General features: G+C 41.8%; 1 protein-coding gene across 1 annotated transcript; it reads right to left on the bottom strand.

Annotated features, from left to right (window-relative positions):
- Positions 1-58: 58 nt before the first annotated feature.
- LOC115147353 (ras-related protein Rab-3D) lies at positions 59-12,472 on the bottom strand. The gene is made up of 5 exons (XM_029689560.1): positions 11,869-12,472; positions 5,491-5,736; positions 2,246-2,364; positions 1,839-1,963; positions 59-1,413 (listed from the first exon to the last, which is right to left on the bottom strand). Exons 2-5 carry the CDS (start codon positions 5,734-5,736, stop codon positions 1,229-1,231), a joined length of 675 nt encoding a protein of 224 aa, XP_029545420.1. The 5' UTR covers positions 11,869-12,472; the 3' UTR covers positions 59-1,228.
- Positions 12,473-13,601: the final 1,129 nt, after the last annotated feature.

Genomic DNA, 13,601 nt, shown 5'->3' with positions numbered 1-13,601 from the left:
AGTTGAACATAGGCAAATTAAGATATTTTGGGATGAAAGAAGGAGATATACACCTGACTGGACTTCATTCAATTTACATTACATTTTTTATTTCGTTCATTCGAGGGGATTGAGCAGACAGTCATTAACTGAAATTAATCAAACAAAATCATGCTATGACTTTTACATTTGACCTGAGCACTAAAACATGAACCTATAAAACACATTCAGACCATACACAAATATTGTAAGGAGCTTTTCCATTCAATGTCTGATGTAGAATCTAATAGCTCATTCAGTTCCAGTAGTTAGTGGGACAGTGCAGGGCAGGAAGGTCCAACATGGTTGGGGGTCAATTCCTTTTCAATTCAGCCAATGCAGGGAGTAATTCTAAATTCTCCTCAACGCTACTCCATGAGAATAAAATTGGAATTTCAGTTCAGTTCCTGAATTGACTGCATTGAAATTGAATTGACCCCCAACATTAGTTGAATCGAGAAACTTTGGCAAGTTGGTCAGTCATAGTTGACCTGACATTTTGGTTTTACAGTGTATAGGCTACAGATGAACATTCCTAAGCAATAGCCTCATAAGCCAGCCCTCTAGACACTCCCTTAGTATAGGGCCTTGAGTTCTTCCACCACACAGCCAGGAGAAACTCAGGGCCCTACATTGTTGTTGACGTTAAGCAGACCCACCTGAGCTATTGACACTATTAGAGGGTGCTTCCATTATTGCTGCAGTAACATTCAACATCCACATGGGGGCAGTATGATCCAGACACAATCAAACAATCTGAACTACAGCACTGAACATCGGTTCTCAGGCTCGGCTTGGGTTGTGGGAAGGTTCCCAGATGAAGTCTCCCCTAGGTACAGATCTAGGATCAGCTTACCCTCCCCAATCCTAACCATTAGTGGGGGAATGTAAAACTGACCCAAGATCAGCGTCTAAGGGCAACTTCACCCTACTCTGGGAAGCTTATCCTATAGCTAAATACATTCCATCAACTCATTCTAAACAAAAGGACTGATGTGAAATCGGTTTTTAGAAGCAAAGTGAGTGCAAGAGACTGGGGAACAGGTCGGTAATAGGGATAGTAGCAACAATGTTATACAAAACCAAAAAGTACATTCACAACGCCAGATTTCTGGCAAGTCAATGAGCGTGTGTGGGAGTGGTTGTGTATTACATGTTTTCTGTGTGTGTGTGCACGAGCATGTATACCGTATGCATGTTTAAGGCATTATCAGCAGGAGCAGCCACCCTTGTCTGGGGGCGTGTCCTGTAGGCTGGGGCCCTTGTGATTGGCCAATGGGCTGGGCTCCCCATTCACGCTCTCACTCATCTTCTCGCAGATGACGTCGACGAGACGCTCGAACACCTGCTTCACGTTGATGTTGTCTTTGGCACTGGCCTCAAAGAACTGGAACCCTGAAGAAAGAGAGGGAGGAGAACAGGGAAACAAAGGATTACTAGAAGCATCAAGCCTAGCAAAAGACTGCCTTGTTTTGTGTTCTCTGTGAGTGTATATGTTGAAGTTTTCAGATACAGTATTTGTTTATTTTCTGGGTGTGTACTGTGTATATATATATACAATGTTAGTCTGTATTTTAAGGTTACGAGAGACAGTCGAGTATGAGTGAAATATATATATATATATATGACATGCACACACACATATATGTGTGTGTGTGTGCGCGCGTCTGCATGTCTATATATATATATATGTGTGTGTGTGCATGCGTTCGTGCGTGTGCATGTCTGCCACCCAGCTTGTCAGCCAGTCTCTGTCCGTCCTCAGAAAGAGAGAGAGCGAGAGGCAGACAGGGTGTGTGTGTGTGTGTATCCTCCCCTACCCAGTTCGTCAGCCAGTCTCTGACCGTCCTCCGCTGGTACCAGCCTGTCGTCCTCCAGGTCAGCCTTGTTCCCCACCAGGATCACCTGGGCGTTGTCCCACGAGTACGTTTTGATCTGGGTCGCCCTGGACAACAACAATCAATGTACGACTTTCATAACAATAGTATGTATCTGTTACTGTATATAACCTCAGAGGTAAATAGTGCTGGAAAACCCTTGCATTCCAGCTGTTTCATGACTTAACACGATTTTCTAACAACAGGTAAGGGAGAAAGCAGAGCCCCATGGGAGTACTGTACCCACCAGTCCTGTGCACACACACAGTGAGAGTTAGTGTGAATGTCTGTGTCAAAGTCTGTGTCAAATTGAATAAACTTTATTGATCCCAGAAGGGGATATGACCCACCAGTCCTGCACAGCGTAGAAGGAGTCCTGGTTGGTGATGTCATACATGAGCAGGAAGCCCATGGCTCCTCTGTAGTAGGCTGTGGTGATGGTCCTGTAACGCTCCTGGCCTGCCGTGTCCTGTCACACACACAGTTGTTTTAAAGAGTTAGTACCATGTCGTCTATCCCTCCACTTATATAAATACACACGGCACAGCTTAAATGGACACCTCCAGTTTCAAAACACAATAGGCCTAGGCTTACTGTGGCAACAGACAGCCTAGTAGCCCTCATGGTTCACCTAGCATACAGAAACAGTCAACCAACACACTGCAGGCCCTGCAGCCCACACACTGCAGGCCCTGCAGCCCACACACTGCAGGCCCTACAGCGATGGAGAAGCACCTTCCAGATGGAAATAGAATAACTTAAGGAATTAAAATCACACATTATGACCTCATTGACTTGAAACAAGGACACCCGTTCTGGTATTTCTATGGGGGTTCACATTGCCCCAGCCCAGCAAAAGCCATGAGGGCCATCCATCACACAGACACATGGTGCCATACCTTATGTGAGTGGTGGGGGAGTATTAGGGGTTAACTGTAGCCTACTCAGCACAAGGAAAGAAGACAATGATTAACCCATAAGCAGAGCAGAGGGAAATCCATGTAAAGGCAGCCCTCATGGTTCCACACCCTCTATGTACACCAGGATACAATGGCACCAATGCAGCATACTGTAAACTTGGTCTGACTAACAGAACCCACAACTATAGGGCAAGGAGTTATTCCATCCTGAGCAGGAAACACTCTGGGCCCTAGTTATGGTAGCTGTAACTAGGACCTGGAAGTTGTTCCTGGTCAGGCCACTAGCAATAACACCACACCGCTAATGTGGATGGTTTATCTAGAAAGCAACATATCAGCGGTCATAAAGATATGACCAGTAGTTTAGTGTAGTAGTGAGTAAGCTACTGTGAGAGAATCTTCTAGGCACCCTTTTCCCTATACCTACACAGTGCACTACTTTGTCAAAAGTAGGCCACTATATAGGTAATAGGGTGCCATTTGGGACGCAAACCTAATCTTCTTCTTGTGAGAATCCTATCTGACAGAGAGTAATATTGTAAAAGACATGTATAGGGCAGCAAGTAGCCTAGCAGTCAAGAATGTTGGGCCAGTAACCGAAAGCTTGCTGGTTTGAATCCCTGAGCTGACTAGGTGAAAAATGTACTTAACCCTAGTTCCTCCAGCAAGTCGCTCTGGATAAGAGAGTCTGCTAAATGACTAAAATGTATTGGGTGTCAGATTGCACTGTAAGCATATTAGAAAGCAGAGACAGCGGCACAGCCTTCTGCATCTTTTATGAAGTGGACGTCAAGGGATGATGTTCAACGTCAAGTGTGGTTAACATCGAGTGTGAGAATATATAGTCCAGCCACAGTCTGCGTCCAAAATGGCACCCTATTCCCCATATAGTGCACTACATGGGCCCTGAGGGAACAGGGTGCCAATTCAGATACTGTACATAATACAGTAAACAGGCACCATGTTTCAAGCAACTGTGGGCCCCTCTAATCTGTATAGCTGTTATTTCAGTGAACAAACATCCTGCTCACTCAGCATACCATCAGAGAGAGCAGCCTGCTGGAACTTAAGGGTAAAAAGAAATTCTGAGAAGAAATGTTGTTATTAGCAAAAACTTCCTCTCCTTCCTCCCTTGTTCTGAGTTGGCTGGTAAAACAAGCCAGGCGAACATAGCAGGCAAAAAGGCACATTAACGAGCAAGAATGTGCACAAGGATCCTCACACATACACACACCCTCCCTCAAGTTTGACACCCCTTCCCTATAACCTTTGACCCCCTTGCTGCCAGCTTACTGCCAGCTCTTAGGAAACTATTGGGAAAAAAACATGTTTGACCAAATACAATGCTATTTCTCTGTAAACAAATTAACAGACGTTCAGCATGCTTACATAGAGAAGGGCACTCAACATGTACTGCACTGACACAAATGACTGATAATTGGCTGAAAGAAGATTGTGGGCGTTATACTGTTTTCAGCGCAGCCTTTGATATTATTAACCATAACCTGTTGTTGAGAAAACGTATGGCTTTTCAACCTCAACTCTGAAATCTATATAATAGAACTGAGGGGGTTTTCTTTAATGGAAGCTTCTCTAATGTTAAACATGTCAAGTGTGGTGTACCGAAGGGCAGCTCTCTAGGCCCTCTACTCTTTTCTATTTTTACTAATGACCTGTACTGGCACTAAACAAAGCCTGAGTGTCCATGTATGCTGATGATTCAACCATATACATGTCAGCAACCACAGCCAATAAAGTCACAGAAAGCCTTAAAGAGTGGCAGTCAGTTTTGGAATGGGTAGCCAGTAATAAACTGGTCCTGAACATCTCTAAAACTAAGAGCATCGTATTTGGTACAAATCATTCGCTAAGTTCTAGACCTCAGCTGAATCTGGCTTTTGAACAAGTTGAAGAGACAAAATGACTTGGTGTTACCTTAGATTGTAAACTGTCATGGTCAAAACATATAGATTCAATGGTTGTAAAGATGGGGAGAGGTCAGTCCGTAATAAAGAGACGCTCTGCTTTTTTGATTATTGTCCAGTCATGTGGTCGAGTGCTGCAAGAAAAGACCTAGTTAAGCTGCAGCTGGCTCAGAACAGAGCGGCACGTCTTGCTCTTCATTGTAATCAGAGGGCTAATATTAATACTATGCATGCCAGTCTCGCTTGGCTAAGAGTTGAGGAGAGACTGACTGTATCACTTAGTGTTTTTATAAGAAAAATGAATGTGTTGGAAATTCCAAATAGTTTTCCTAGTCAGCTTACACACAGCACTGACACACACACACACACACACACTTACCCCAGCATACATGCCACCAGGGGTCTTTTCACAGTCAAGGTCCAGAATAAATTCATGAAAACGTACAGTATTATACAGACCAAAGAGTGCATAGAACTCCTGTCTCATATAGTGCAAGTGAACAGCAAACCTGGTTTCAAAAAACAAATAAAGCAACACCTCACGACACAACGCCTCTCCCCATGTGACCTACTTGTTGTGTGTATGTTTTAAAATGTCTGTGGAACTGATAGATGCACACACACACTACATGTTAATGTTTTTAAATGTATATATTTTGTAAAGTATTGTCTTTTTCCAGTAAGACTAGCTGTCGCCATTGGAGTCGGCTAATGGGGATCCTAATGAATCAAAATCAAACCCCATCTTACCCAGATCTGTAGCTTGACCCTCTTTTCATTGCGGTAGACCGTCTTAACCTTGAAGTCGATGCCCACAGTGGAGACGAAGGCAGAGGTAAAGGAGTCATCAGCGTAGCGGAAGAGTAAGCTGGTCTTCCCCACGCTGCTGTTGCCGATGATCAGCAGCTTGAACATATAGTCAAAGTTCTGGTCCGCGGCATCCTTCTGGGCCTGGGTCTGCTGCTGGTCGGCACCGGGGTCGCTCGCCAGCGCCATCTAGGAGCAGAGAGGAGGAAACAGTTGAAGCAGTGCAACTCCTAGACCAGGGGTGCGTTCAGTTCGACACACACTGTTATAACGTTTAATGCCACGGAAACGGTCCTGTACCAAACGACCAGTTAAAGAACGTTCTGATTATGGTGGCCCAGAGGCCAATTGAGTTGTGCAATTTCAAATGGTCATATTGTTTAGGCCTCACCTTGCCCACATACAGTTGAAGTCGGAAGTTTACATACACTTAGGTTGGAGTCATTAACACTTGTTTTTCAACCACTCCACAAATGTCTTGTTAACAAACTATAGTTTTGGCAAGTCGGTTAGGACATCTACTTTGTGCATGACACAAGTAATTTTTTTAACAATTGTATACAGACAGATTATTTCATTTATAATTCACTGTATCACAATTCCAGTGGGTCAGAAGTTTACATACATGAAGTTGACTGTGCCTTTAAACAGCTTGGAAAATTCCAGAAAATGATATCAAGGCTTTAGAAGCTTCTGATAGGCTCATTGACATCATTTGAGTCAATTGTAGGTGTACCTGTGGATGCATTTCAAGGCCTACCCTCAAACTCAGTGCCTCTTTGCTTGACATCATGGGAAAATCAAAAGAACTCAGCCAACACCTCAGAAAGAAATTGTAGACCTCCACAAGTCTGGTTCATCCTTGGGAGCAATTTCCAAATGCCTGAAGGTACCACGTTCATCTGTACAAACAAACAATAGTACACAAGTATAAACACCATGGGACCACGCAGGCGTCATACCGCTCAGGAAGGAGACGCGTTCTGTCTCCTAGAGATGAACGTACTTTGGTGTGAAATGTGCAAATCAATCCCAGAACAACAGCAAAGATGCTGGAGGAAACAGGTACAAAAGTATCTATATGCACAGTAAAATGAGTCCTATATCGACATAACCTGAAAGACCACTCAGCAAGGAAGACACCACTGCTCCAAAACCGCCATAAAAAAGCCAGACTATGGGAACAAAGATCGTAGTTTTTGGAGAAAAGTCCTCTGGTCTGATGAAACAAAAATAGAACTGTTTGACCATAATGACCATCATTATGTTTGGAGGAAAAAGGGGGAGTCTTGCAAGCCGAAGAACACCATCCCAATCGTGAAGCACGGGGGTGGCAGCATCATGTTTTGGGGGTGCTTTGCTGCAGGAGGGACTGGTGCACTTCACAAAATAGATGGCATCATGAGGAAGGACAATTATGTGGATATATTGAAGCAACATCTCAAGACATCAGTCAGGAAATTAAAGCTTGGTCGCAAATGAGTCTTCCAAATGGACAATGACCCCAAGCATACTTCCAAAGTCGTGGCAAAATGGCTTAAGGACAACAAAGTCAAGGTATTGGAGTGGTCATCACAAAGCCCGGACCTCAATCCTATAGAAAATTTGTGGGCAGAACTGAAAAAGTGTGTGCGAGCAAGGAGGCCTACAAACCTGACTCAGTAACACCAGCTCTGTCAGGAGGAAAGGGCCAAAATTCACCCAACTTATTGTGGGAAGCTTGTGGAAGGCTACCCGAAATGTTTGACCCAAGTTAAACAAGTTAAAGGCAATGCTACCAAATAATAATTGAGTGTATGTAAACTTCTGACCCTCTGGGAATGTGATGAAAGAAATAAAAAGCTGAAATAAATCACTCTCTACTATTATTCTGACATTTCACATTCTTAAAATAAAGTGGTGATCCTAACTGACCTAAAACAGGGAATTTTTACTAGGATTAAATGTCAAGAATTGTGAAAAACTGAGTTTTAAATGTATTTGGCTAAGGTGTAGTTAAACTTCCGACTTCAACTCTACTTTATGAAACTATTCAATATTTGGTCAGTCATTGGACACGACTATGTGATGATCAGGGTGAATTTATGACAATGTTGTGAGTCAGCAAATTTCCTCCATAACTCTCGCTCGCCCTCTCCATTTTCCTGCATCATGAATAAAAGCCAGAGTATCCTGTCCTCTCCTCCATCCATCCCTCTCTTTGCTATAGTCCCATCCTGCAATATGAATAAAAAACCAGGGGTAATTCCACAGTAACGGAATTACACTTAAAAATGTATGCCAAACAAAACCCATTGATTTCAAAGTTTAACAAGCCATACAACTATGCACAAGGACTACTTTTAATAATAGAAGACTGAATATTTAGCAAAAAACACATTCACTGGAAGAACTGTGCAGATGCAAAGTTTGGTAACAGAATAGTTTTGTGTGTGTCCGCGTTTTCTAAATATCTGCTCTGAATAAAGATTCAACAATGTCTGCAGAAAGAATGGGGTGTCAGCGATAACATGACACATTGACTTGAGAAATATATATATATATATATATATATATATATATATATATATTTTGGTTATTGAACTACAGTAGGTGAAGTCTACTTACATCCTGGTAACAGAATTATCATGGGTCTCTGATATGTACTACACAGAAATGGATAATCATGGATATGAACGTCATTCTCTTCATGGTGATGTATCTTAGGTAAACATATGAAATATCCTCCTTGGGTATTATTCTACACACTGGCTATTATTTTAATGAGCTCTGTGCCCAAACAGCAGCAAATTTGGTTGGTCCGGACCAAATCATAGACATCTATGGTTCACAAGTTTGGACATCAAAGTAAAGCACAGTAGAGTAGAGTACAGTTCAGTACAGTACAGCAGAATAGAGTTCAGTACATTAGTGTACTCAACTCTAGTCTGATCTACTCTATTTCTTCACTGTACCGAACTCTACTTTTCTTTACTGTACTCCGCTGTGAAAACTTGTGAACCCAACTAGTTTGTGAATACTATATTTCCCCCATTGTAGCCAATTCCAGATTTGGTAATGGAATTGAGTTTTACAAACAAAATTAATATCAGTAAAAACACTAATTGATCGGTATACCTTCACTTGTTACTTTTGTGAACATTCATTATCCTCCCTCCTAATGAGGGAGAGACAGAAAATATCTTAAAGATAAGTGGGTTTTTGGTAACGGAATTAAGGCAAAGGGCAATGTTTCTTAAACTTAGAGTTTACAAACTAAATATACGCTGAACAAAAATCTAAACGCAAAATGTAGTGTTGGTCCCATGTTTCATGAGCTGAAATAAATGATCCAAGAAAATTGTTCAAACGTACAAAAAGCTTATTTCTCTCAAATGTAGTGCACAAATTTGTTTACATCCCTGTTTGTGAGCATGTCTCCTTCGCCAAGATAATCCATCCACCTGACAGCTGTGGCATATCAAAAAGCTGATTAAAACGGCATGATCATTACACAGGTGCACCTTGTGCTGGGGGACAATAAAAGGTCACTAAAATGTGTAGTAGTGTCACACAACACAATGCCACAGATGTCTCAAGTTGAGGGGGTGTGCAATTGGCATGCTGACTGCAGGAATATCCACCAGATGTGTTGACCAGAGAATTGAATGTTAATTTCTCTACCATAAGCCACCTCCAACGTACTCTTAGAGAATTTGTCAGTACATCCAACATGCCTTACAACCGCAGACCACATGTATGGCATCACGTGGGAGAGCAGTTTGCTGATGTCAACGTTGTAAACAGAGTGCCATTTTATTTTACCAGGCAAGTCAGTTAAGAACAAATTCTTATTTCAATGACGGCCTAGGAACAGTGGGTTAACTGCCTTGTTCAGGGGCAGAACGACGGATTTTTACCTTGTCAGCTCGGGGATTCGATCTTGCAACCTTTCGGTTACTAGTCCAACGCTCTAACCACTAGGCTACCTGCTGCCCAATATGATACGGACAGGCATAAGCTACGGACAATGAACACAAATGCATTTTATTGATGGCAATTTGAATGCACAGAGATACTGTGACGAGATCCTTGTCGTGCTTCACTGTAGCTTCATTCACCGCATTCGATCTACAAACACATAGCCTATTAGCTATACAATTAGCTGCTACGCATTAACTCAGCACCAGGATTAAAAAACATTATTTATTACATACTGAGGGATCTGTTAGCAGAAAAAGTATTTTGTTAACAAAAGGTAAACAAATAAGTTTGCATTACTGAACCATCTTTTTTGTGCAGTTTTACAGAACATTTCCTGCAATTCTAAACATTTTGCTATGGGGTGGGGATACATTGTCACTGTTTTAAAGCTAATTTTCTGCAATTCTACCATTACTTTTTTGCCATGACTTATGCAAGGTTAATATGAAAGTAGTGAAAGTGACTAACAAAATCAATGGTTGCCCCCTGGAGGTCAGGACCCCAGGGCACGTGCCCGGTCGGTAATTCGGCCATGATTACTACAAGTTTAGATAGCTGGCTAGACTAACTTACCAATCTACATTTTGTTTTACAAACATGAGCTAATTGAGTGACTGTCAGTGAGTGGAAAAAGGAAATCTGCTGCAACCAAGTTAGAATAATAGAATACAAAAAGTGCAATTTCCTAACTCTCAACAGTAAGTAAAGACGTCGACTGAGTTCCAAAAAAAAACATTTCAAATAAAGATCCGGACCTCGGTGTCCTCACGGCCGTGTATATGCTTCAACTTCTCAAAAATATAGACTGATTCGGAACCCAATTTGACATGCTCCTATAAACTTCACATGCTGATGCTCATGGGACCTTTTACATGGAAATGCCCCCAGAATGTCCACTTCTCTCTCTAGCTCTCCTCCATCTCTCCTGGCCTGGAGCATATGAGGGACACTGTGCTGAGCAGTGCTCTTTGCCTGATTAAGACCGTTTCCTTGGCAACCAGCTCAGCACAAACCATCCAGGGCCATAAAAACTAATCTGGCCAACAAAAACTAAGCATTACAGAGACCCAACAGACACACACACTGAATACAGTAACACGACTAGAACAAACCAGTGCGTGTTACTGTTGCCAAAATAGCACTTAGATCTCAATTCTAACTGCATTCATGTTGGTCATGTTGGCATCTATGTTTGTGGCCTTTATGGGGAGAATTGACCCATATCAACTCATTCAATTTTAATGTAGGCCTTTTTTTCAATCATAAAACCACACAGGTATATTACCCTCCTTCAAAAGGGACATTCAAAAGCAAAGCTACTACACATTGCCCTTTAAAATGGAGGTATATTAAGTACAAATGACATATTCCACTAGTAACAGTTGGGAACATTACAAGTATATTTCAGTATGTTCCAACAGGAGGCTGGAATCATTGTTCTATGTGACAAGGTGTAGGTGACGTGACCCAGAGGAAGAGGGACTGGAGCTCACAGTGGTGGTAGAAGGCAGGAAGTTATCAGGACATGATGCAATGTACATAGTGGGCATATCTAAAATACTACTTTCCCTAGTCTAGAATGCACTACTTCTGATCAGAACCACATAGCTGGGGTGTGTGTGTTTGTTTGTTTGTTTATGTGGATGGAAAAGGTAAAGGAGGTCACTTGTTTGAGGTGATGATGGGTGGGACGCTTTTAATTCCTCTCAACCGGGTATGATGACCCAAACAATGTATGTAAGTCTACGGAATGGCACCCTGTTCCAAGTGTATATCCTGAATGGCACCCTATTTCAAGTTGTGCACTAGGGAGTGCCATTTGGGACGCAAACATTACAATCTCATGCATGTACGGCCAATAGACTATAAGACTAATATAAAAATGTAAACCGTTGAACTGCCTGCTCAAAAAGTAAACCGTAAGGCAATAAATTCCCAATTCAAGTTGGCCAACAGCTTTCGTTATTTTTTTATTTTATTTACAATTGACGGTAATAGATCTGCACACATAGGCCTAGTCTACTCTACTTCGATATAGTAGGCCTATATAGTAGGCCTAAAGGATACAAAATAATGAGAACACTGGTTGTAGGCACTTGCTGAAAGCTTTTTACATAGAGAAGGCAACAGCTGTCCCAAAACTACACGAGCGGTCCTAGTCTAAACTGATTGTAGCCTTTTGCGAAAAAACTATTTAAAAACACCCATAACTTTAAGTTTGACAATCATGAAAGAGATGCATCTCCCGACTTCCATATGGCCATTATCTCATTGCTGTACAACATGAAAAATAAGAAAAGAACCAAAACACAAAACCTCATAAGAAATGCTCCTGAAAAATACTGTGGGTTTCTTTACCTCAAATCCAGTGTGTGAATCGTTTTTTCGTCCACTCCCTCCTCCCGTTCCAACTCGATGTCTTTCTTTTCTCTCGCCTACTGTACGGTACTCCCGGATCTCATGCTCGCTCCTCCGTAGGTTTCTGCGATATGGAAGGCTGCGGAAGTTCCCCTATATTAACCCAGTGTCACCGACACACCGACTCAGAGAACAGCGATGAATCCACGTTCACACAACCTCTGTACGTAGTGTTGCCCGTTTGCTGAACTTCAAAGGTAGTTAACGAGTGCCGTGCGGTTTGTGCATTTCAACATTGTTGCTTTTTGTTGTATTGTTAGTTTTCTTATTTTCTCTCCCTCTCGTTCAACAACGTTTACATTGGTACAGTTCAGAGGAAATGTATAGTCAACCAGGTAAACAAATACAAGATTCTCCACCTTTTCCTCTACAACAGTTACTCAAATATTGTAGGCCAACTATGCTAAATATTAAATCGATATAGATGAGAATACATACAAGGAACAGCGTAGTTAAAAGAAAAACACAATCAGCTTTAGTATCAGCGATAGTGAGCTATGTAGGCATATGAGTAGGGTTTCAAAATGCCAGTGTCTTTACCAAAATTCCCCGGTTTTCCACAAATCCTGGTTGGAAACTCCTGGAATTAGGAGGGAATAAGAAATCCTGGAAAACTCCTACCAGGATTTCCTTAAAACCGGGGAATTTGGGGAAAGTTCCCAGAATGGTGCAACCCTGTGTATTAGACACCTGTTGACATATTTATACCACTAACTAAACCGTGGGAATGTATTTCTATCTTATCGTGGAGGATACCCAACCCACATTACGGTTTTGATTGAATAGGGCCTTATGTATTACTGAGAAGCTCCGTCTAGCACCTGAATGCTGCATTATTCTTCATTCAGCCTCCTGAATGTCCACCCCCCACAGCCAAGTGATGAAGGCAGTCTAGCATACAGTACAGTCCAGCTGACACAGAGAAATATGAAAGGTATAGTCTAGCTGACTGGCCTGTATCACCCAGGGCTCTGACTGATCATATAAATAATGCTCCTTCCTGCATGAGAAACAGAAGTACGCTACAGATCCTGGGCACAAGGCCAAATGGCACCCTACTCATATAGTGCACTACTTTTGACCAGAGCCCTATGGTGTGTGGTCAAAAGTAGTGCACTATATAGGGAATATGGTGTCATTTGGGACACAACTTCTGGGGGATTGAGATGCAGGAGGCCTGCCATATTGCAGTAGAGTGGATGAGTGTGTTTTTAATTGGAGCTGTGTGCTCTGAGAAGCATTACAAATATCTTCTGCGTGACTGCAATGCACCACTTATCTCTCAGTGCAATTGTTCTGACTGGGCATAGTTGTCTGGCTTTTAATGATAAGCCACAGGATGGACTGAGTTAACATTAAGTATTCTCACTCTTTCTATCTTTATCTAAATACTGTAATCAAATCCTATTTTAAATATGTTTAACATAGGAATTTGTTTTGTATCTTTTAGTTATGCAATAACAAAAAAAAGAAAACAGAAGTCTAATTACTTTGTATTAAAATATATACAACATCGTGTCATACAATAACAAAATACCTCAATGTAAACAATAAACTATAAAAAAAACTTTCAAGTACAAAATATCAAACTACACATTTCTACATCATCCCCACACCAGTGTAAAGCAGCGATTGATCTGTCAAAAATATATGACTTCCTACTGAAGTAGGAA

The sequence above is a fragment of the Salmo trutta genome, chromosome 14 (assembly GCF_901001165.1).
Source record: "Salmo trutta chromosome 14, fSalTru1.1, whole genome shotgun sequence".
NCBI lineage: Eukaryota > Metazoa > Chordata > Actinopteri > Salmoniformes > Salmonidae > Salmo > Salmo trutta.
This window is presented reverse-complemented; position numbering and strand designations above follow the sequence as displayed.